This window comes from Patagioenas fasciata, chromosome 17 (assembly GCF_037038585.1).
Source record: "Patagioenas fasciata isolate bPatFas1 chromosome 17, bPatFas1.hap1, whole genome shotgun sequence".
NCBI classification, from domain to species: domain Eukaryota; kingdom Metazoa; phylum Chordata; class Aves; order Columbiformes; family Columbidae; genus Patagioenas; species Patagioenas fasciata.
The window spans coordinates 4,593,773-4,619,203 of NC_092536.1; the positions used below are offsets into that span (position 1 = coordinate 4,593,773).

A 25,431-nucleotide genomic window follows, 5' to 3' on the forward strand; every position below is an offset into this window, starting at 1 on the left:
ATAAACGTAGTTGAGAAATTCTGCTCAGAGCAGCGTCTGTGTCCTCTGGCCCCGCCGCTCTGAGGACGCTCAGACACCCACACGGCACCTCCCAGTGCACCCCGAGCGCAGAGCAGCCAGCGCTGCTCAGTGTTCTCGGGTAACGCTCGGCAAATTGACCCCGCGGATAAAATGAAGGAAGCCAAGAAGTGGAACAAACCTCGTGCTGATTGGAAGGAAGTGTTGCCATCAGCAGGTGAGATCAAGGAGACAGAAAAACAGAAAAAGATTGGTGGTTTGTGTGTGTTGGTTACACTGTTTCTGATCTGTGTACAGACTAGGAAGGACATTTTTTAATCGACATGACTGAGATCAATGATCTGACGCGGACTTCTACAACAAGCAGAAAGTGCTTCTATTCTAACCGTGTTTCCCAGGCATTTGTTGTCACAGGCTGCCATGTTGCACGTTGTTATCATCATTGTATTCTTTCATAATTGCACATTTTTCCTAAATCCGTTACTGAGCACATGCTGAATAACTTCCTCGCCCCACAGCTGCCAACCCCCATTCTGAATGAAGTTCTGCAGTTCAGAAACAAAGACCAACATTTCCAACCGCAGCAGCTCAGCAGTGACCTGTGGGCTCATCAGCCCGTTTCTCCAGGATGGGAGATGCAGGTGAACCCACCTTCTTCCTCCATCACATCCGAGAAGCCTTTGGACAGATGAGCAGGTGACTCCGCGGGCTGTTCCTCCCCAGCAGCCACAACGCGTCACCCACCTTTTCCTGCTTTTGCTTCCTCACATTCCAATAACCTCAACTATCTCTCCACTATCACTTCATTCTTAATATTTCCCGTCATTAATATTTCCCTTCGGAAGCAGAAGGTTAGAAGATAGATCTGCCCATTGTAACCCCGAGCTACAGAATCTGATAGGAACCAGTTTTGGAAAAGTATTTCCCTCTGCCCATAGACACGCGGCTGGTTTAACATGCTGATGTTTCAGATCAAATACCTGCTTCTCTTTTGCAATTTCATCTTGAAGTTGGTTACCAGCAAAGTCACCTTTAAAGAAAAAACAAAAAACCTAAGTATCCAGTAATCTAAATTATGAAACATACAATGGTTTAGAGACTGAAATAATGTAGTAATCTCTAGCCTGCAAAATGTCTTATTCTCACTCCTTTCTAATAACTCAATATAATCTTCAATAAGGGTGACTTTTTTGGGGGAATTTTTGACCAGTGCATTACAGAAGCATATTCAATATTGCACATAACTTAGCAAAATACAAAAAAATGCACATATAGGTGACAGCTGAAGTTCATAAATCCGCAAGGGAACACTCCTCTCTTGCAGTGATAGCCTAGAGTGGTACGAAGCATAAGCAGCTCAGCTTAAGGTTAAGCCTGAGTACCAAAATGTGGGAGATTCCCAGTCCTGTGCTCAGGGGTGGTTTTGTTACCATTCCTACACGTTACTCCGCAGCTACGACAAGCAAAACCAAAATCAGTCAGAGAGGCTCTTGCACAGAAGCTGCACCATGAACAGATCAAGTGTTGTGGCTTTTGTGCATGTTTCGAGCCAAGTTCCCCTCTGCCCCGGTGTGATCGGGGTGAGCGGCAGTGCTGGGAGCTTTGAGGGCGCGCAGCCGCTCAGAGCTCTTTCCCTCGAGTCCCGTACGTGTCCTATAACAGGACACACGGCTCAGGACAGTCAGCCAGTTAAACCTCCCTTTCACTGCCTGGTTAACAGTTGCAGAAATGTGTGAGCTACAAGCAGAGGCACAGAGCCAGGGCGGACGCTCGCCCCGTTACCTGCGGAGCCGGTTACAGGTAAAGGCTGTTCGTTGTTTTCCTTGAGTTTTTGCTCCAAGTTCTTCACCTTTTCCTCAAGTTTCAGTTTGTCGGACTCCAGTGACTTAACCACCGACTGCAAGGTTTTTGCAGAAGCGTTTTCTCCGCGGAGCACCGTGATCTGTAAGAATTATTTACGAATCCTGAGATCTTCCAGAACCAAGTCAGAGCACCATGGCAACATCCTTACTAGTGAGGGCTGAAGAGCCACCAAAACCACGTGCCAGAGGTCACCAGAGTTGGCACAGATATCTAAGGATTTAATTCTAAGGTTCAACTATGCTAAATTAATAAAGAAAAATAATCAGCCCGCTCTTCAGCAGCAAGCACACAAAGCCATATGTTTCTAGCTGTAACTTAATCCAAAATTAAGAAGCATCCCACTGTTCGCGATTTACCTCATTTCGGAGTTTTTCCAGCTCCTCATCTTTCTGTGTGATCAAGGCACTAGTAACGCTGATGGACTGTTGTAACGATGCTCTCTCTTCATCAATTTCTTTTTTTAATGCTGATTCTCTAAAAGAAAACCAAATAGAACCAGAAATCATCTAAAGCACAGATTATTGTAGTCACCTAAAGAACTTTAACTTAATTTCAAGTATTAGACTACTGTAAGAAGTGGTTCTTAAAAAGCAAATTTCAATTGTGTACTTGACTAAGATTTTACAAATGTATAAACATTTCAGATGTTACAACTGTGGAAACAAAGCAAAAACTTTACCTAGGTAGTACATGCCAGAATCTGCATAGCATCGTATCCATTTCAATTTAAAGAAGCAAGTTAATAGACTGGGGAGATACAGGATAAACAAACAGGTTGCACAATGTTCCACAAAACCTAACTTCAGAGTTTTGTTACTTCTTGAAAATTAATAACAAGCAACAAAACACACATGCAAAGCTCATTATACAAATTGTCATGCAAAGCATGGATGATGCTGGAAATATCAGCTGGTCCTCACTAATTCCAGTGACATCGTTATTTCCCGAAACACGTACTTTTAGAGTTTCTGGGTCTTTAAAAATACTGTTTCAGCACAAAACCATGTGGGGTTTGTTTTACTTCAGGAAAGAAAGGTTAAAAATAAATCCTCCAGGGTGGGCACAACCCCTCTCTGTGTACGTATGTTCAGTTTTCCCAAGTGTTCCAGCTGATCTGGTAAGAGCCGTGACCTCTGCCTGCAAACCCTGTCCTGACAGTGACATCCTCACACTGGCGCTGACCGGTCACACAGTCCACATGGATGGGTGACTGTCCTGTGACGTGAAGACCGTTGCTACAGAAATTCCTCACAAGCTGAGAGGTTTTTGTTTGTTAAAATAAAAATCTACCTCTACTTATCTGGCAGAGAAACTGATTCTCAGAGCACCAGGTGGTGCCCAGCGCCCGGGTGCCAACCCTCAGAGCTTCTGCAGTGTGGCCAGTTTTCTATACAATTCCATGCATCTCAGTTTAGATGATCATGGTCCCACTGTCACTCCTCACAGGCTGAGAGGGCTGAAGACAAACTGGGTGACCTGAGCTTGTACCCACTACACAAAAAGCACGGAGTAAGCAGTGCTTCAAGGACACCAAATGACATAACGACTTCATTTAAGTAACTAAACTCCACTCCACTCCTAGGGCTGTTCAAGGGCTCATGAGCAGAACACATCTGTGTGACAATGCTCAGCAGGTGTGGGGCAGCTATTAAGTGGAAAACTTTTCATATCCATGGTATGTACGGTTAGTGAGAGCCATGATACCCAGGCCATGAAGTACAATACATCTCACCGACAAGATAAATCAGAAACTCAACAATGAGAGCACACTCAACGCAATTCTTTCATTGTTCAGATTGTACTTGGGAATGGAAGCAGCAAGTGGAGAATCTGGGGTTTAAAAAGCTGATGCAGCTACCAAACAAGAACCAAAAAGTTAATTTTAGTTTTGGTGTATTTTTACAATGAGAGAATTAATATAAGCAGAAACACAACAAACTGCAGACTGCACGATTTGCCTTCAAACACAAGTTATACTCCTGGTAGCAAAGCTCAAAGGGCGACGGATTTTAACAGATCTCCTCGCCAGCCCTGACTCAGCAAAGCACGGAAGCACAACCACAATCTCTGCTCCTTGGCAGCGCTACCCACGCTCCAGCCTGACCCGCGGGGTCAAACGCTTTGCTGAACGGGATCCAAGGCGCAGGTGGTGCTGCGGGAAGGCACCAGCGGCGCTGGGGCCACTGCTGCCGGTGCAGAGCTGCCCGCTCCAGCTGCAATTCCAGTGTTTGCTTCAGGAAAACGCAGCTGCAGGTGCTGCTCACAAGCGGTACCTGGGGCTTCACCCGCGGCTGCCGGAGGGCACACGGGAACATGGGGACTCATCTCGTGCTCAAGGACTTGGTTTCAGCCCATGTTTCCACTTTTGGGTCAGATCGTCATCTCGGAGATCAAGATCAAACAGATGCTCTTTGTACAAATATTATTTGTCTTGGTTTCAACCACGACAGGCATTTAGGTGGTTGTAAAAGGCAGTTTGTGAGCATAGAAACATAGATTTACAAATTCAGTATAGGAGTCTAGAATACTATAACACAAGGGGGGAGAAACAGGAGAAGAAAAAACAAGAGGGGGAAAAAGGTCCCTGCACTGTCACATTGCTTTTTCCTTTTCCAGGGCAGTCTCTCCAGGCCATACAGCTCTGATCAGAGGCCCTGAAGATGTTGAAACTGGAAAACCTACAAGAGCAGGTGTAAGTCACTGGTTATTTACACCTGTGTGTGGGTCACAGTTCACTTGCAGCATCAGCTCAGAGCCCACTCCACTGATGCTCTCGGCTTCAGTATCGTGTGTTGTACGATTCACAGGACAGATTGGAAGTGTAAGGAGCACGTGTGGAATGTGAAGTAACTGCAAAGTGGTAGAGTGCAAGAAAATCTTGTGGAAAGTATTTATTTTATCAGGAAACAAAAAAAAAGGAAATCAGTTCAGTGCACTTAAAACGTTTTCCCTGCCAATTCAAGTCCAAATAATTTGCTTGCCAGCAGGGACTAAATAAAAACAATAAAAACACCTGTCATTTCACACACCATTTAAAATTGTCACTTTGTTGAGGAGGTTAAACCACGTTCTGAGCAGCGTGCGGATGTCACGGGAGAGAGAGGCTTTGGTTTGCTTTTAACATTAAAAAAATCACCCAGATTCTTCCCTTACTACAAAAATAAGAAATTCTAAGAATGAAGCAAATACCTTAAAGTGTTACTGGGCAAGCTTTAAAAACGCAAGATAACAAGAACCACACGTTAGAAACATGGCGTAGAAATGCAAAATATTGTAAAGGAAGAACTAAATTTGCACCGAGGGGCTTGTCTGTTTTGATAAAAAATATAGACTATTTATATATATACATATATATATATAGCTGAGTATTTTATAAAACAAAAGCAAGACACCAAGGGACAAAGGCAGCCAAAATATGTACAACGACTTCACTTAAAAAAAATAAAATTATTTATTGTAACGTGGATAGACTTTCTTGAGTCTTACCATTAAAGACACACAGATATAGCAAAGGAAGCAAGGGCAGGAAAGGGAAGAGAGAGGAATGAAATGAGTATCGATAAATAGCGCAAGCTCAAAGACAGTAAGACAGTTGCAACCCACAATGAACCTCATGAGCTGAAGTAACACAGAACCCCCTTAGATCCACAAATATCACACTCTGGTTACTCCCAGCCAGACCATTTCATAGAGGGAGCTGCTAAAGTACAGGAAGAGAATTCCTGGGGGTGGGAGGAAGGTGGGAAAACTACTGCTTTCCACACATTTATTGCAGAAACAGAACATTTTCTAACATGGGACCATTTATTGAACAGCAGTTTCCAAATGGATGCCCCAGTCACCCAGGACCAATCTCCTGGTATTTAAAATCAGTGCTGAATAAACTGCCACACGAACTCCATATCCCCAAACTAAGAACAACCTGTCCAAGGCTCAATAACTGCTCTTCTAGGTTGGGTGGTTTGTTTGAATAACAATCCTTAGCATCACTGTATTTTTCCACTACTGTCAGATCCGTATGCACACACACTTATCAGACTGATGGACACTCCAATATTCCAGAGCAGACTAAAACCAAACACGAGAACTACTGCAATGCGAGAGGTGCAGAACTAAAGAGGAAATGGCAAATACCACTTCTTAACACGTTCTTACATTAATACAACGACATTCCCTTCTCAGTTTTAATAAAGAAAATGGGGAAGATATAATCTGTAAACCAATCTGTGTAACAACCTCTGGACTTTTAGCTACAATAGAATAGAAAATGGTTTTCTTAGTACTGTTTTTGTATTATGTTCTCTCAAGTTTTCTGTAGGACTTTATAGTTAAACACATCGGAAAAAACAACTTACCTCTTTTTCATCTCTAGTAACTGGTTATTGAGTACTGATCTCTCCTCTTCCAGCTAAAACACAAGTACAGAAAGACTGCAGTTAATACACTACGGATTAGTGTCCTTAGTATTATATAGCAGAGCATCATTATCATCATAAAACAAACATGGGAGAGGCTACAAAGCCTACAAATCCTCAAAATAATTGATTTTCTAGTAGGACAACACACACACACAAACACAAATTGGTCAGTGACCAAGAATATTGCTCAGTGAGGGGCTATTACTGCTTTATACGGTATTTTCACGCCGTGTGCGCACAGGTGACGTGTGGGGCTGGGATTGCTGTACACAGTATTTCTGCGTCCCATGCGCCCCAAAGAGAACCGCGAGCCTTTCTGCGCCTGGCTGTCGGGTTTAGCCCAGTATTGGTGAATTATTGGATTTGCTGTTGTTCTGACCTGGATAGCTGTGCTGCTGATCTGTGTTTGTTACTGCACCGTTATTTAGAGATAAATTATTGATCCCTAGCGCTGTTGGACTGGTGTGTGTTACAGCATCCTGAACCTGTACCTCGAGCTGTAAGCAACCAGCAAGAACTTCAGCTGAAAATATTGTTGCTGCAGGCTCTTGGGGTCCAAGTTGACAGACAGAGTAGGTTTAGGAAAAGCAAAACAAAACAATCAGCCATAATTTGTACGACGAAACAGTAAAGCCCCTCCACAGAAACACTGGGGGAACTGATAAAGTTAAGAAATCAAGTATTTTCCAGGCCAATTAATTATTCTTCACTATCTCAGTAATTACCACCTTACAGAACTGCCATACAGTCAGCAATAAATACAGTTATAATGGAAACCCTGGAGTCCCAGGAACAACAGCAAATAGTGTCTTACTGACTAAATACTCTCAGCACTTTGCAGACATCGTTTGGCACAGCCAAGCATACAAAGCGTTAAGCAAGTGTCAATGAAATGGAAGCTTGTCTGCTGGCCTTCAATTCTTGGCTAGATAAATTGCCTCCTCTGCATTTTCTGACAACTTACCCTCTCCTTTCACGTACTGCAGTGCTGTTAAGCCTTTCAGGTTTAAAATTAATTGGTATTATTTTGCTGGGGCTTAGTCAGACAACTTCACTGATACGAAAAAAGAGATGAGCATAAACCCTGCATCTCTCGTTTTTAGTGTCCTGGTTGGCTGTGGAGAGGTGAGTGGTTTTTATACAGACCAAGATAAAAACGGATTTAAAAGAGAAAAAAAGGACAAGATGTCAGGGGAGCGGAGCAGCTTCTAAACTCCTGTTGCAGCTGCATCGAGTTGCGGATCAAGCTTGGAGGGGAGAAAGGACAGCGCTTCTCACACCAGCGTTCTCCAGCAGTCACGCACTCCCAGCCTTGGAGCAGACGTCTCGGGTACCTTTGATAAAAGCTGCACCAGCTGAGCTGGTTGATGTTTCTACAGGTTTTCCAACAAAGTTAAAATGCCTGGGCAGGTCTCAGGCTCCTGAAATGCCACAACAAATAATTTGAAGCCAGAAAAGTTCCCTGAGCTCAGTATCTATCTGACTGGGAATCTTTAATTAATTACAAACAGCTAATTATTTACGGATCAATACAGAAAAGCACCCCTCAGCATCTTTAGTATAAGACACTTTAACCTTTATATGTCAGGATAAATCATTTATGAAAGAGTATTCATTAATTTTGCAAAGTGTGTCACATGCAGCCACAGATTCACCAACCCAATTGACTAACACACTTGCTAGAATTTATATCGTTACCATAGTGACTGTTCGAAATACTGGAAGCATATGTTTGCTACCTTTCCTGTTGTATTTCAACAGGCACATGCACAGGAACTCGCACAGACCGAACCACCGCTCCATTCTGTGCTTTCCTCCCTCATTTTTCAGTATCCGCTGCATGGAACGCAGCTCCATGAGCAATCCTGCTCCGTGTTGAACCTCTTCATTGCCACCTTGTTCTCCAAAATCTAACTGAGCAATTCTTCATAGTAACTTCTCTTTTAATTCCCCATTTATGAGCCAAGGAAGCACAAATCACACTGCAGCTTGGTGCCTAATCACGGTGTGCATCCAGCCAAGGGACGGCAAAGAGAGGCGGCCGTGGCGATCCCTGGGCTGTGCCAGCCCGAGGCTGGGCTGTCTGAGAATGCTCAACACCACCTGGTCTTCTTGCCATTTAATCAAGAGACCCCGGCAGAGTCAGAGGTATTCCCATGTTTCCAAGATTACATCTTCCTCGCAGAAGAGGACGCAACGCAACGCCAGTGGCTGAAGAAGGCAAGCAGAATGTTTCTCCAAGCTCTAGCCGATCTTCCAGATCTTTGATCTCAGAGCCATCTACTCATGGGCAGAAAACACCACGGTGCAAGCAAACTGAGAATATTTCAGTTCGCACGATGAGGGACTAATCCCTGCACTTCACAGGCTGAGCTTTCTGTCCTGGCCAGGAGGGAAGGATCCCTGCTGACAGATCCGCAGCAGGCAGGACACGAACAGTGGGATCGTTCCAGGTCATCCTGGAAATGATGGAGGTGACCACAGGCTGAGACCACAGAGACCACAGGAAGCCTGGAGGGTCCCGTCCCGCAGGGACTTGCTGTATGTCAATTCTGGCTCCATACAATAGGCAGGGAGATTTGACCAATGATGCCAAATCCTTTCCAAGTTACAACCCTTCCTGAAAATAACAGGTTGCCTCAAAGATTCTGAAACAATTTAAGCAAAGCTGTGGGAGGGGGGAGCAGAGCTCCGCTGGCTGCTGAGGATGACAGCGCTCTCCTGCCACACCGCCCCTCAGATGCAGCATGAGTCAGTGGCTGAGCCCACACGTCTGGGACTCTTGCGAATCATCTCCAAAGGCTCTTCAGGATGAAGGAGTTCATGCGTTACTCCTGTCAGCAGCCAAAAGGGCTTAGAAACTGGCCAGGTCTGTAGTCACTCATCCTCAGCATTTCAAAACTGGACTCCTGGGGAACCAAGTCAGCCGCTTGGCTTCAAAAACAGGGGGCTTTGTTGCAGGATGGATGAGATCTGTTCCACTGTTGCTGGGCACAGGCATCCCCCTCTTCTGCACGAGTGCCATCTCAGAAAGGCAAGACATAAACCCAGGTCTTTCATGTTCTTGCTTTTGGATGAGATCTTCCAAAGATGCCTTCATGGTGTGGCTGTCGCCAGATCCGCTCCACAAGAAATAAACCCTCCATATTTAACGGCTGTAAATCTAATTTATCTTTTGGCAAGTACCAGTGTTATAAGCTGTATAACTAAGCCCATACTTTAAGATTTCAACATGTTGAAATGTGATAGTAAAAAATAGATATGTATAAAAACTGAGGTTTTTTTTTCTCCTATAAACTGCCAAGAGTAAAATGCCTTACATCAATTCTCGTTCCCCCAGCGCCCGTTACCTGGCTGCAGTGCTGTTCATGTACATGCACAGTATGAACTTTAAGCGAGCACACACGTGCATAACACTATTTAGAGACAGAGTCCTACCAAGCAGTTTGAAATAGTATCCTGAAAAACATCTTAAATACTGGGGATTTTTGGTGGGGAGAGCAGGAATAAGGAGAACTAAATAGCTAGATTTCTTCCTTAGTACTGGGTAGATGGAGATTTACACAGTTGTATAACAAAATTACTCCTGACAGAAATAGCAAGTGTCTGTTAATACACTTGGCTAAAGCATATTTAATTTACGCTTATTCCCAAGCCTCCTAAGTATCCTTCACGGGTTACACAACCTTCTGTTAGCCTGCAGTTCCAACCTCCCAATGCAGGTGGCTTCCAAATTTATTTTAAAACATCCTCAGAACAACTCATCTTTCAAGCACAAACATGCAGCGCAGCGTCACCCGGGCACCAGCGGAAACGGCACGCGCAGAATGTCACCGCGGATCAGGAACCGTCCCAGCCACTCTACCTTCTGATGACTTGTGACTTCGTCTCTGCTCCTGCCCAGCTCCTCGGCAAGTTTCAGGTTCTCCTCTTGCAAAGCCGCGAGCTGCTGGGACTTCTGAGCTGCTGCCAGCTTGAGCGCCTCGCTGTGAGGACACAGAGTGCATCGTTACCATAGGAACGCGAGAGGCAAGAAAAAACTGGGGGAGAGATTCAGCTTCACAGCTCGGAAAAACGCATCCAGGTCACGTGCCTAACAGGAGCTATAATAAAGGTGACAATCTATAGCTCGGATGCGCAGGGAGAGGATTAACCCTGAAAAGCAGCAGCAGCACAAAACTCCTTTTCCTTTAAATGCATCAGATACCCACAGAAACGGGAGGCATTGCAGAACTGCCCGTTCTGCTGGTGCTGAGGGCTGGCAAGCGTTTGGGTTTAGAAACACAGGGGAGGGTTTGACAAGAGTGCTGGCGAGGTTTATTGCCTCCTCTTTCTCAGAAGTAAACTTTGTAGCCAGAGGTAAAGCAAGAGAATTATTTTGTTTAAAAAAAAAAAAAGAAAAAAAGGGTAAAGGAAAAAAAGAAAAATGAAAAAAAAACCCTTACCATTCTACTTATTTAAATACTCCCTGCAAGGTCTGACACCCAAACAGACAATGTGCAAGATCACGGCAGGAAAAACAGGAAAGTATCTAATCTACTCTCATTATTTTAACAGCTACAGAACTGAAAGCAAAACAAAACAAAAGCAGGAGAAAAAAATGGGTCTGCAGGTTTCATTAGCCTATGTTGCTACTACTATGTATGGTTTTCTTAAAGGAAGTTTATTTTCAACAAATTTTTGAAAAAACACTTTGCATGCCTGCCTGTAACACAAGTGACCAGCACAAGTTCTTTTAAGACTTGACAATGTCTTTCAAAAAGAAAAGATGCGCTTAGTTTCATTAAACAGTAATTTTTATGACCGTTTAGCTTTCATAAAAGGGAGTCTCAATTCCCCAATGTGCCAATATTACACAGAGTTAAGCCTGACTAGAATATTAAAAATACTTTTATAATTGTGGGAGCTGGAAGAAGCCGTAAGTCAGAAACTTACTCAAGCACTTCAGAATAAAAGGACTCTGTGGTCTATTATTGGGCACAGTTAAACAAAAGGAAGTTGGATTTACCTTTCGAATTCAGCACGAAATATGACTAAGATTTTCCAACCATTTCTTCCATCTGGTCTCACCTTGACCAATTTCCACTTGGATCCACCTGGATTAAACATGTGGCTCACATCCCTGAACATCCATTCAAACTATCTTGTAATAATCTAGGCGCTCATGCAGGACCAGACCTATTTTGAGCCGTGATAGTTCGCTGAGCTGCAGTACTAACCAGTTCTCCTTTTTTTGCTTTGGCACTAAGGCGCAGATTCAGGGCAGTGTAAAAAAAGCACACAAAGCACCGGGGTCAATTTGTGTGAAATGCTCCTTGTGTTTGTGCCGAGGAACATAAATCATCACAGCTCCATGGGCAAAACCTCTCCCCGCTCTCCTTGGCCAAGGCAATGGCACCTCCACCTCTCCGAGGTGTCCTCTCTGCCCATGATCAAGAAATGCCTATTATCAAGCTAATTCCTTATTTTAATTAAAACAAAGCAGCACACAAAATAATTATGACAACAAAGATTGGTTAAAAACCAACTAGATAAGCTTCCATTTATCCATAATGTCTCTTACCACTGATGATTAGAGATCACGTTCAGCAATACTCTTACGACTAAGATTAATCTTAAGGAAAAAACAACTAGAAAACCCCGCAGAGCAATGCGGGTCATGAGAACACCTTTCACTGCTGAAGACTTTCAAGGAAGTATCTTCTATAAATAACTTCAACTGGACAAATTCCAGTCCAACATGTTTTGTCTTCCCATGATACCAGAGTCTACGAGCACCGAGGCAGGTAGGAGGCACTCACAGAATTAAATCTGCCTTTCCCAAAGGAGAATGCTGTCTGAACAAGCACACAGGTTTCTAAAAGCAAGCAGTAAAAGCCAGCAGTTGTACAGAAACTCAGGATTAGCTCTGCGTGCTGATGTCCCTTGTGTCCTGCCTCCCGCTCGGAGCAGCGGTTGAGAACCATCCCAAAATGACTGATGGAACTAACAATAATGAGCCCAAGCTGCTCTCAGCTACCGGTCCAGATTCCAGCTCTCAATCCATGAGCCAAGAAATTCTTCTCGCAGTGCAGGTGGGAATTTGTGTCACATCTCTGGAGGTCGGGGGACATGTAGCTACTGCAGGGTGGCAATAACGAGGCAGGATCTTTATCCACAGTTTTGGCACACCAAAAGCTTGTATACAATGAGATTCCACAGGGCAAATCACCTCCTATCAGATGCTCTGCAGTTAATTTGTTTGTGTACAGCGTTACGCATCATTAGTTTGTAGTACATAAGAGGCCGCTTCTCAAATGAAGTAATTAATTCTAGTTTTCCATACTATATATGGCATTTGTATTGTACCAGTTAGGAAATAAATGCATAGTGGGGCAATAGCAACAAACTCGATAAAGCTGTCAATGACAAAAAAAAAGCAGAACCAGATTTTCTATTAACAAAGCCATGTAAAACTACTTAACACTCCAAATGTACCTGTATTAAACAAAAATAGAATTCCTTTATTATAAAGCTTTTAAAATTATCTGGTGCCCTCGAGTGGCCGAACTCTGTATTTCCCCCAACAAACATTATTTCAAACAATGCTTGGAGTGAACGATTTCCTTCAATGCCCTTCAGCACTCAGGAGGAACATCCTGATTTCAAGTTTAATGCATCTAAAACTAATATTTCTTTTTACCTAATATCTGCTTTGTAATTGAGGATACTGGAGAGATGCTGAAAGACAACATAACTACAAAGGAACAGTTGAACACATTTAACACTGCAATACTTACAATTCTTTTTTAAGTTCTTCCACTTTCTTGTTCTCCAGATTTAGAAGCTCTTTTGATTTGTTAAGTTCCTCTTCATTTTTCAGGTTGTTTTGTTTTAGCATGTCCAACTGAAAGAGGAAAAAACCACCTCATTACACTAATGAAACCACATGGTTCTTAGGGTAGCACTCAGAAAAGATACTCAGCAAAACAGGGGCCTGAGCGGAGCTGTTCCAGTTTTTCAATTTTAAATGAATCCAGGGTTTGTACTGAGAAGCATTTGTCTAACCAAAAGTGTTACGAGAATTTCTGCATCCAAGCTGAACAGCACAGGGAATTCAAAGTCCACCGAAGAGCAGCTTACGCTAATCTGATGTATATACCTTGATATAAAAGGTAAAGCTCCAAAGCACCTCAATTTTAAATGCTACACAACTCAAAGCACTTAGGAAAAATGCTTATTTCTAAAATTAGCTGTTCCCTTGCTCATTATTCCTCTAACATAACGAAGTTCTGCTTTTCCATACCTTAATTTGTGAGAGACAGGAGGCTGAATGTTGTGCTTGCAACTGTAAGAAATGAATTCCTTTCAGAGATCCTGCTTCATGGGACAAACTGCTGTATATCTATTTACTGAGCTTGCAGCTACCACGTAAACCCCATAAGCTTGAAAATCTTATTTGTTCGCATTCAGCAACACGTTATATTACATAACAGATAATCTTCAGCCATTCTATGGCATTACAGGACCCTGTGAATGATTTGGTTTTTTTAAATCCACAATATGAACCCTGCCATTATTCACGTCACTGCTTTTAATTCTCGAGTCATCAGAACTCGGTGGAAATCATTACTGCTCCAGCACAAGCTGTGGCATTTAGGTTAACCCAGCTGTTCACTGCCCATTAGTACAGGAGCAATAGATGAAAGAGCCATAAAAAGAGCCCTGCAGATCTCAGGATATGCAGAAAAGATGCCAGTGCAACCTTAGATTAGATGCTCTGGGGCAAAGAGCACAAAACAGATTAGTGAGGACATTTTTCCCTCTTTCAAAGCCTGAAGTATCACAAAGCGGTGGGAGGACACAGACTGCAGAACAGTCCGCAGAGGAACCGCTGCACATGTTGGACTGTGAAGTTCTTTGGGACCATTGTGCTCATGTATCTGTACAGTGCAAACTCAGCAGCATTTGTACCTTATCAGATCACAACTCTGATTAACAGAAAAGTGGAAACTAGAAGGCATGCCAACATGACATGTCATGATGACAAAGAGGATGTACAGAGCAAGGAGTGCATTATAGGTGAGCAACACAGCGATAACTGTTGTGGGTTAGGAGTAGCTACTCAGAGTCCGGCAGCACCTCACTGGAGCGCGAAGCGGCACCCGGACTCACAACCAGGGAACCGCGGCATGGCGGGGTCACATCGGAGCAACTCATCCAAACCAAACACCCAGACTGACTCAGCCTCAACTCAAACCCACATCTCCTGATTCTGTGATCGACAAAAGCTGCTGTAGCATCTAGAACTCCTATATTACACAAGACATTTTTGGTGGTGTTGTTGCTGCACCAAGATTTAAGGGACATGGCCTTATATGCTGTGAAGCACTTGAAACCACAGAAAATAACGCAGGTTATATGGCTATATAAAGCACCCAGAATTTCCATCAATATGCACTCATCCAGTGAGGTTTCACAAGCCAGTCAAGATGGTATTGTGATGGAAAATGTCAGAATCCACTCTTGCCTCAGCTAATTCTCTGTCATTCACTAGTTGTTCCTTACAAACTAGGCAAAACTTTTCACATAAAAGCATTTAAATGTGATTACTTCATTCTGTAGCTTCTCGTTTGTCTGTCTAGAGTTCTCCAAAGAGGCCAAAGTTTCGATCTTCTCTTTGTGAATGGCGTCCTTCTCTTTGGTCACCTTCTCCACCGTCTGCAGAACATCTTCTGCCATCTTGGCAGCCTGTACAGGAGGGGAGGTGCGGGAAAAAGGACAAAGTGTCACCAAAGGGAGCTCTGAAATCAAAAGATTAACCGCAATACTTCATGCACAGCTCCATGGTTTGCCAACTGCTTTCCAACTGAACTTCAGCTGCGAACTTTCTAATTCCAGGATTTCTAATTACCACCACTGCGATTGCCCTTAGACTTCTAACCACTTTAGACGGTAGTAGTTCAATAGATATTCACTTCCAACAGACTGCTCTATTTTCAGAACATGTGGAATCATAAAAAGCTGTTCAAAATTTGAAAAAGAATTAAAAACCAAATCAGAGATAAAGCCAATTATCACATTATTTCAGTGTTGTTCATTATGCCCTCATACAAGGAAATACTTCACAAGTATATTAAAATGCCTTGGTGGGCATGATACATTCCTACAGGGAATCTGGATTCCAATTTGTATTCAAAGGTATTTAATGGGCTTCAAGCCCCACGAACCGAAATTCAAAATAATATTCAGGATTTGTTGGTGGTGAATACAAGACACTTCTGTGAATAAAAAGAACACCAGAATTGCCACTGTCTTCAACAGACTGAAAGTCCTGTAGTGTAAATTTAAATGGTTCTTTTACACTGCTTTTTATCCAATTACATTTACAGGAGCAGTACGTTGTTTGATGTTTTGAGTAACCCAAATTTGTAATTTAGCATAAAACTGCACAAAGACTTAATCTAGAACCGTATCTATCACTACTCTCGCTTTCAATCTGCAGAGTACTTCAGAGGGGCTGCTCAATTCCTCCTACGAGATTCAGGAAACAAAACTTCCTTTTATTCACAGGTTATGTTGTTTTCTTGCAACATTCAGCAACAGCATAGGCTTTTCTATTTAGAAATATGTATTTTTTTTAATTAAAGTGTCTTTCAGACTCACAACTTGAAAAAAGGTAATATATTGAAAAGGATCATAATTCCAGCGTGTTTACACTGCGATGAAGTGCTGATTGTGCAATGAGGTGCAGAGAGGAAACCCCTGGGTTAGTGCTCACTGTTAGTATAACCATACTTGATTGTTTAACTATGCGTTTCAATACCTCAATTTTTTGCGCTACTGTTTGGGCCTGGAGAGTCTCAATTTCTTTTAGTTTCAAAGCCAGATTGTTCATCTCCTCCTGCAGCATCTGATTTTTGCCCTCAGAGACCAGCAATTTGCCCGAGAGGTCACTATTGGTTTGTTCTAAAAGTGCTACTTCCTCGCGCAGTCTATAATTATCGGTGGATAATTTCTCCTTCTCTTTCAGTATTTCTTCCTTCGCGACGAGCAGACTCTTCTGTTCAGCAAGCAGGCTGTCGTTTTCCTGGAGTAATTGTGTCTTCTCCTTCTCCGTGACCTCGTGCCTGTGTCGAAGCTCCTCCAGGCTCTCGGAGACAGCGCTATGCAGGTCCTGGAGCTCTGCTTTTGATTTAGACAAGGACACAAAGTCACTCTGGAGCCGTTTGATACTGGCAGCGAGCTGCTCCGTCTCTGCACAGAGGGCTTCTTTTTCTTTAATTATTTCTGCCAGTTTAGTTTCGGATTTTTCTTTCCCCTGAACTAAAAGTTCTTTCTCAGCCAGCAAGCCTTTATTTTTCTCTCGCAGCTCTTCTATCTCCTTCTCTAAGAAACTGATGTTGCTTTGAAGTTCCTTACGTTCCAACAAAAAGGATTCCTTGTCCAGTTTTCTAGCTTCCTTTTCTATGGTTAAGTTTTCTGTCATAATCTCAACCTCTCCATTTAATTTCTGACACTTATCTTGCAATTCAGACCTCTCTCTGCTCAGCATTTCCCTATCAGAGGAACAGGTCTTCAATGAAGACGACAGGACCTGCTTGGCCTGTGCTACAGCAGCCAGTTCATTTTCTATCATTCTTTTGGCATCCTGGGCCTCCGTCAGAAGATCTGAGAGGTCACGTTTACAGGCCATTAGCTCTTCATTTTCTAGAGTCTTCTTACTTAGCTCTTCCTTGAGGGCTTCAACGGAATCTTGGAGCGCGGTATTCTCTTGGGCCAGAGCGCTCCTGGCTGAGACATCCAGTTCACGTTCTCTTTTCATATCAGAAAGTGCATTTGCAGAAGACTTGATTTCATCAAGAAGCTCTGAGTATTTGTTCTCCAATTCCTTCTTCTCTTGAAGAAGAGCTTCATTGTGCCTTTCAAATTGCAACGACTTCTGAAAAGCAGATTCCTTTTCTAAATTCAGTTCGTTTATTTTCTCAGTAAAGACTTTCTCAGCAAGTATGGCATCTGCTGTGGCTTGAGCAAGCTTCTCAGCAACTGCCTTGTTTTCATTGGAAAGTTCTTCCCTTTCAGCCAAAAGCCTTCGTTCTGATGAAGAAAGAGCCTCTTTCTCTTGTCGTAACTGAACACATTCAGAATTGGATATCTCTCTTGAGGCTTTAATTTCCTCAAGAAGACGAGAGAGACCAGCAAGGGAATCCTTCAACTCCAGATTGTCTTTCAGCGCCGTTTTGAGTTCTTGCCGTTGAGTCTCCAGCTCCGTTTGCATCTCATCTGTTCTCAATTTCAGTGCCTGGTTGTCACTAACCGTACTGTCTAAACTCACTCGCAGCTCTTCTACACTTTTAAGGAGCGTCTCCTTCTCGGACTGCAGACTCTGACGTGTCTGCAACAGACTGTCCATTTCATTTTTTAAGGCTATATGTGTATTTTGAAGGTCTGAGTGTTTACCCAGGGCTGAGTCCCTCTCTGCAGTCAGAGCTGACACTTGCTGCAGCAGCTCTCTGCGCTCTCTGGCCAGGGCCTCACAAGAACTTTCTGCCTTCCGAATAACATCGTCTTTGTCTTTAACAGCTGCATCTTTCTCTTCCAAAAGCTTCTGATAATGCTCCAGTTCCTCCCGTTCCTTGATGTGTTTCTGACATACCACATCCATGGCATTTCTGTTGGCCCGAAGCTCTTCCAGCTGCTGGAGCAAGGTTGACTCTGAGGACCGGAGAGCATCATTTTCTTGAGTTATCCTCAGAAGCTCTGCCCGTGTTGCCGCTAATTCAGAGAGTAATTTGTTTTTCTCAGAAATGAGTGCTAACTTTTCTGTGCTCTCCTGCTGAATTTTGGCCTCGGCTTCTTTCTTCTGCTTTAGAATTTTTTTATTTTCCGAATTAAGTTCTTCATTTATTGTCCAAAGTTCTTCTTGGTCTCGTTGCATTAACAAAATCTCTGATTCCAGTTCTTGAAGTTTTGATAACAAGGAACCTCTCTCTAATCTTAAAGCATTTCCCTCCTGTGCCAGAGTCTCTTTTGCTGATATCAAACCCCTCATCTCGTCTGACATTAGTTCAATCTCTTTTCTGGCTGAAGCTAACAGAGAGCTTACGGACTAAAGAAACAAAGTCAGGAAGAAGGGAAAACAAACATGAAGTCAAGCAGACAAATGAGAAATGTGGCTTAAGGGCAAACAGAGCTACTGTAATTTAAGCTTTTTAAAAAGTGTATACACTGACACACAGTCCCTGTGTGAACTCAGCTGCTGACGGGCACCCCTGATAACTCGTGACCAAACACCCGCCCTCTGTAGGAAAACCTTTTAGTGGTTAAATAAAAATAATTAAATGGTTTGAAGGTTCCTCCTTACCAGACTCCATCATGGTTTTAAAACCACCCTCGACACATTTTCTGAGTGTAAATTACTCAGAAAAGAGCCACAAAATGACTTAATGAGAATCCAAGTGAACGCAAATGCAAGCAGTTATATTAGATACTGACTTCCATTCTCAAATTCACCATTTATAGCTAATTGTCCTCATGATTCTGTCCAAAATGTGTTGTCATAACCCACTCAATGTGAAGCACATCAGTGCTGTATTGAAAGTTAATTTGTGTGCCAATGTATACACTAAATATTTTGCTAAAAAACATAAGACAAACATTATAGCAAATAACTAATGAGGGATGAAAGCAAGCAGCAACGTCAAAGAAACAGCGGAAAAAAAGAAAACTACTGAAGTCAAGCTACGTACCAAGTAGTTCCACATAATATGAGATTTTACTACAGAACCAAGTTTCAGGTGTGTAACGCTTTTAAATGAAATGGTTCACAACATATCCCATTTAAAATTCATGCTTTTAAAAACCAGATAATAACATCTGGCTACAACTGATTGCGCTGAGCCAGATATCCACGAACACAAAACATTAACAGCCAAGAACCATATTTCATGGATTCTTGAGTAATCCAGGAAGACAATGAGTTAGTTGCATGTGCATCTTCCCTAACCTATATTCGTCTACCCTGGAAAAGTTCAGAAAAGAAACACTGTAAAAATCCTACTAGGAAATTAGGAAGCCCAGCAAAAAAGAGTGATTCGCTGTAACAGAAATATTTCGATTACCCACACAGTAACACAGGATACCTACCTGGGCCTGTTCCGCTTGCTTTCTCAGCTCCTCAGCCTGTGTTTCTAACTCATTGTTTTTCTTTTGTGCCATTTTCAGGGCCTCTTCTGCATCCAGCAAGTTCTGCTTAAACTCTTTGATATCCGCGTCATGTTTAGTGATCATCTCGGCAGTTTCTTTTTCATACTTTGCCTGAAGATCCTTATACTGATTCTGGCTACTCTCCACTTGCTTTTTCTGACAGAAGATAAAACAATTGGAGCACAATTAAGGCAGCAGTGGTACTACGTTCTGCACACAGTTAGCAAGTGCTTTTTCAAGTTCTTCTTACCATGTCTGTTAGTTGATCCTGCATATTTTTCAGTTCTGTTTGATGAATCTTGAGAGTTTCTTGCTGACTCTGCTCAGCTCTCTGTGTTGTCTGCTCCACATTTTTCTGAAGCTCAACAGCCTTTTCATTCGCTTTTGTGAGCTCAAGTTGTATTTGCTCCAACTCCCTAAAAAGACCAAATAAAAGAACATTACTTTTTGCTGACAGCACGGCAAGCACAGAGATGAAAGAGTTTAAATTATGCTGAAGTTCTATATTCTGTCCAAGCATTCAGAAAGAGATTTAATTATTTAACATATAGAGAATATTCTGCTAAATTAAGTGTACACAAGTGAGATGGAGCACTTGCTCATGTGCAGCACAACAGAGCTGCCAGTTACTTTGCTCCCAGTTTGGGGTTTTGCAAAGGTAAAGAGCAACTGTTCTATGTACAATTTTTATTTGAAACAAAACACATTTTCTATTGCTAGTCCAAAATGTGACTCAAGTCTTTTATATTCAAATAAACCAAACAAGCTTATCAGGTAATCAAATAATTAAGTAGGACAATCACAAAACAATCTAGATTATTGAAATATTAATTTACTCTGGACAATGAGAAGCACCTTACATAAGAATTTTAGAATTATAAATGTTAGATGCTCTTCAAATCGCTCTGAGGAGACTGTTTTGAGTAATTTAGTTTGATAGAATAAGTTCACCTGTCATATCAATGTGACACTCAGGAGCATCTTGTTCAGATATTTACAAAAAAGATAAATGAGAAGCTGGGAGTCCAGGAGCAGCGAATTAACGTGAAAATGTTCTGACAATAACGAATACCTTTCTTTTAACCGGAGCTCATCATTCATTTTCGTCAGCTGGGCAGAGCTGTCTCCTGAAGACTTCATGATCTCTGCAATATCATTTTCAAGTTTGGCTTTAGCTTCAATCAGTTGCTGCTCCTTCTCTTCTCGCTCCTTCAATTTCTTCTCCATCACTGAGCAAGACAAAGGTTAGCAGTCCAGTAAATTTAAGAGAAAGGGTGTATACAGAGTAGCTAGAAGATAGTGAAGAACTATAAGCAGAGCAATATTGATGCTAGAGAACTTGCAAATTACCCCTTTAAAATTAAAAATTACAACTGATTGACTTTTGAACTGTGAACTGCAGCAAAAGGTTCAGAACTCTTCAGGAGGAGTAAAAAAGCGATTAGTTAAGAAATCTTTCTTTCAGAAAAGATTCACTTAACTTCAGGCCATGAGAAGCTGATAGGAGCTGTACCCATGGCAGAGGGTAACCCAGGCCTGTGACAGCAGCTGCGCACATCCGACAGGCCAGACAACTCACCAGCTATTCAGCAGAGCAGCGGAAGAGAAACAGCACAAGCAATGTGAAACTACAGTGAAAAACCAACTCGGTCCAGGGCAGGCACTGCCCCCAAAGGGACAAGCAGCCCTGGGGGTGACTTCTACAGTCCTAACAATGCCTTGAAACATTTTTCTTACAGCGTTCTTAATACCTTTCTATATGGGTTTTAAATGGAGATGTACAACTAGACAGATAGAGCAAGACTCCCTGTATGAGAGAGGAAGAAGCAGAGAACCCAACTAACGCACAGTCTTTTGATGTCCTTAAAAAGAAAATGCTACTTATGGCCAAGGCTTCCGCAAACTAACTGTCTTACATTTGCAATGCCTCAGTCTGGGCCCCAAAGCCTTCGCCTGGTATCTGATCATTATCTCAGCATCACTTTGTTGTAAAATTGAACAAGAAGATTTGGAACATGCTCAACCAGGACATCTCCTGTCTTACAGCCCTATTTCACTAACATCATGGTCACCTTGCGGTGTCACTATACGTGGTGCCAAAACCTGGCTTCTGCCCGGACAAAAGGCTTTCTCTGGGAAAAGCACTGCACACTATGACGCGGTGAGCTGAGCAGGAGGCGTACAGAAGCACAAAGCTGACATATTTTTCAGAAGGTTCCATTTTATTTCTTCCTTACCAGTCAAACTAGACTTCAGCTGTTCCAGTTCTGAAGACATGAGTGCAAACTGTTCTTCTTTTTGGTTTAGTTTTTTTATTGTTTCTATGCAAGTAAAATTTTGAAAACAAAGTTAGTAACTACTTAACTACAGAGAATTCCACCTACTTACAAGGTATATTACTCTTAATAAGAGAGGTTACAAGTAATCCTGTCCTTTGCATAGCTGCTGAAAGTGCTGTACCACCAAGTGTAAATCTGAAGGCACATGGAAAAAAAGCTCTTTATTTTGCATTGATTTTCTGTAGCTTTTTAGTTCTTTGTTTCGTTTAGTAGCTGACATACCTTGCATAGTTTGTTGAACTTTCTCTGCTTCATCAGCTGCGCTAGTAAACTTTTCTTTCTGAAAAAAGGATAAAAACCTGGGGTAAGGTTTGGTAATAGCGGTATAATTCAGCCACTGAATTTATATTAGGTATTTCTGAAGTACAAAATAGAACAGTCTTCACTTCTGTCATGAACAGATCTGTGTTTGAATTACAGTTGCAACCAAGTCCCTAAACATTCAAAATCACTTCTCCATCAGCTACAACAGCAACACAACGGCAGCGCCAGAGCCCAGCGGAGGAGACGGGATTCTGGGTCTCAATGCAAGAAGCTGCACAGTGGACACCTGCGGCCCTGTATCAATCTCGTACCAGTATGTTCCAGCTTTACCAGTAGGAAAAGATGCTGGGTTGTAAAGAAAAGGGAGGATACTGAGGAAGATAAGAAGTGAGACTCTCCCACCAACTTCAAATATTTACTGGGGCCATGGAAAGATTTTATGACAGGGACAGCAAAACCTAAAAGCATGTCCTTTTGTTGCTAACTCTGGTGTAGTTTCTCAGGAAAATCCCACCCAACCACAGAATACTTGCAAACTTAATTAAATTTGCAAAACGAGAAATCAGATGAAAAAATGTCTTCAAAAACCATTTGTAAGGCACGTATAGCAAGCACTAATACGTACAACAGTTTAGTCTAAATTTAAACCACATGCTGCTTTTGATTTTGTTTAATGTTTTATCTGAAATCCATAAACAGACAAGTTCTATTTAGACAAAACACCTGATAACACAGAACTCAGGTGAAATGTTCTTTTCATTCCAAGACAGGTCCTATAAGCCATGAACCCTCCCCATCTTTGCATGAGTAAAGGAGCTCTGAAAGATCCACAGATTTCAGTGACACTCTCACCATGAAAACCAAAAGCCAAAGCATAAAGTCAAAATTTCGGGGTTTTACTCACCAAAACTTGAAGTTCCTTTTCCAAAGAATCTTTAACTTGATTTACTGCACTCAAGTTTTGCTCAAGGTCAAGAAGCTTTTGCTCTTTGCCCTGCAGTTCTTTGGCCAGATTACTAGCCTAACAAACATGATGAAATGGAGTAAAATAAAATTACAAACACAAATGAAAAAACAGGAAAATTAAAAGTTGAATCTGAAAAGTAACTATAACATTGCTGTAGGATGACAAAAATTAAAAAAACCAAACAAAACAAGCTGAAGAAAAAAATGTGATGTGTAACTGAGTGAAGCTGCTTTCCACTGATGACCACATACATCACAGTATTAATTGCACCCAGGAATATATTTGAAAGGCTCTGGACCACAGAACCACAGTGTGACCTCAAAAATAAGAGTCAAAGGTTTGTAAAAATCTTGCACCTTGGAACCATCTGTGAAGGGTTTAGGAAAGGAATTTCCAGTTACTTTCCACACTACTCTTACAATTAGAGCTCTAACTTGTCAGGTCATGTATAGATCTGATGTGTGGGGAACCCTAAAAAGAAATGAGATCTTAGCACTTGTATTCCTAGCTGGGGTGGAGGAACCACTTCCAAGCACTGAATGCCACACTAGCAACTATAAAATCTTGGTAAGATGTATCACATTGCAATCTGGGCTTCAAAATGCTGTGAAGCGGCACCTAACATCACCACTGCACACCCTTATCTTAAAGAAAACTTCCACCAGGATCTCCTCTGCTTGTCTTCTTTTTTTTAATAGCCTCTTCCATCACCTTGTTTGATGAGAGGCAAAGTAATGAAGGTGCAGTGGAAACATTTCTCCCCTGAACCCCGAGTAACTTGATCTGAATTCCTCTGTCACCAAAGGTTAAAAACTTCTCCCAAATGAGCCAAGAAACTAAGTCTTGCATCACACGAAGCTCTGGGCACAGGCAGGCTGGAGCCTGCACCAAGGAACTGCAGAAAGAATTGGTTTATTTTGTGTAATGGTGCAGCCCAATGACCCAGTTCACACTTTCTCTAAACCTCCTCAGACAGTACCAAGACACATTCAATAAACCCCGTTTTTTCTGTGATGTATTTGCTATGGCAGATTAGAACAGTACAAACGTAAAATGAAAGCAAAAAGTAAAAATGAAAGGATGGATGTTGATACAAACCTTGCTACTTCCATCAACCTTTTCAGTCTCTAAATTCTGAATTTGTTTCTCGGCTGCCTCAAGCTGCTTGCTAAGTTTCTGGATTTCCAATTTACCTTCAGAATTGGCTTTCTGAAGTGCAGCAAGGTCCAAAAGCTTTTCTTCAGCAGCTTTGATCTGTGGTGTAAGACTATCAATAACTTTGGTTTGTTCATTGTACTTGGCTTGCAGTACCTCTAGCTCCTTTACCTTTATTTCAGCTTCCTGCAATTTGTTTAAAGTGTCTTCCATTTCTACTAGATGCTGATCTTCCACACTTTCCAATTTGGTCTTCAGGCTTTCCAGGTTTTGTTCTTTCTCCTCTGTGACTGCCAACAGTTTTGCTTTCAGGGATTCAATCTCTTTTAAATAATGAGATTTTTCATTTTCCTGCTTCAGTTTTAAATTGGACATTTCATTTTCATAGTCTAATTTAATCTTCTCGATCTGAGTCTTTAACTCTGCAAATTCCGCTGTCTGAGCCCCTACACCTTTGCTGAAAGAAACTTTTAGTTCTTCCATCGCTTGCTGGTGGGAGGCGATCGCAGATTCCAGCTTTGATTTCCACAGCTCTATTACATCTGAATTCTCCTTGTTGGCGTGATCCAGCTTAGTTTTCAAGGATTCATTTTCTTTTGCCATTCTCTCATTTGAAGCTGAAAGCGATTTGATCTCTTTCTGCAATGTTTCTTCACTAATCCCGAACTTCTCTTTCAATGAATTCACCTCATTCTCATGTTCTTTGCTAACCGCTGCCATTTTTTCTTGCAAAGAACTTATTTCTTGTAACAACGAAAGAGAAGTGTCCACATCATCCATGTGTTTACTAGACTCTAATCTCCCTCGGAGTTCAGCTACTTCCTTCACCCGCAACGCTAGATCTCTCTCTAGTTCCATGATGCGAGACTTTTCTGACACCGTGGCCACCTATGATTAGCAGCATTTTAAGGAAAGAAGAAAGAATTATAAAAGATATGTTTAATACAAAGACATATTGGCTTCACCGAAAAGAAACTGCCGAGTGTTGCAAACTAACGTTCGTGTATTCTCACCAGGTGACTGTTGATGCAGCTTGTGGTACGGAAAAGCACGCAAAGCTACCACAATTATTTCTAATTAGGAAGTTGCTGTTTCAACATCCTGAAAAAGATACCACTTACCTGCAATTGCCCTTTAAAAGTACTTATTACAGAGTAGATTCTTGGTTTTATAATATTCATCATACCTCAGCTTCAACAAAAGCCACGTGTATGCATGAATA

General features: G+C 42.1%; 1 protein-coding gene across 15 annotated transcripts in view; it reads right to left on the minus strand.

The window, feature by feature from the left end:
• Window positions 1-25,431, minus strand: part of CLIP1 (CAP-Gly domain containing linker protein 1) — a 63,110-nt gene that overhangs the window by 2,142 nt on the left and 35,537 nt on the right. For 6 of the 15 annotated variants that reach the window (XM_071816025.1, XM_071816021.1, XM_071816023.1 and 3 more), the window contains 15 exons: window positions 24,153-25,097; window positions 22,992-23,108; window positions 22,046-22,103; window positions 21,722-21,805; window positions 20,557-20,713; window positions 19,735-19,900; window positions 19,425-19,640; window positions 16,105-18,387; window positions 14,892-15,029; window positions 13,079-13,185; window positions 10,165-10,285; window positions 6,237-6,289; window positions 2,238-2,355; window positions 1,801-1,960; window positions 999-1,048 (listed from right to left, as the gene is read on the minus strand). In XM_071816025.1, coding sequence (XP_071672126.1) covers window positions 999-1,048; window positions 1,801-1,960; window positions 2,238-2,355; window positions 6,237-6,289; window positions 10,165-10,285; window positions 13,079-13,185; window positions 14,892-15,029; window positions 16,105-18,387; window positions 19,425-19,640; window positions 19,735-19,900; window positions 20,557-20,713; window positions 21,722-21,805; window positions 22,046-22,103; window positions 22,992-23,108; window positions 24,153-25,097 — 4,773 coding nt within the window. Of the gene's footprint in view, window positions 1-998; window positions 1,049-1,800; window positions 1,961-2,237; window positions 2,356-2,408; window positions 5,092-6,236; window positions 6,290-10,164; window positions 10,286-13,078; window positions 13,186-14,891; window positions 15,030-16,104; window positions 18,388-19,424; window positions 19,641-19,734; window positions 19,901-20,556; window positions 20,714-21,721; window positions 21,806-22,045; window positions 22,104-22,991; window positions 23,109-24,152; window positions 25,098-25,431 lie in introns of those variants that run through there. The other 9 variants (XM_065851249.2, XM_071816030.1, XM_065851248.2 and 6 more) reach the window with 7 other exon arrangements.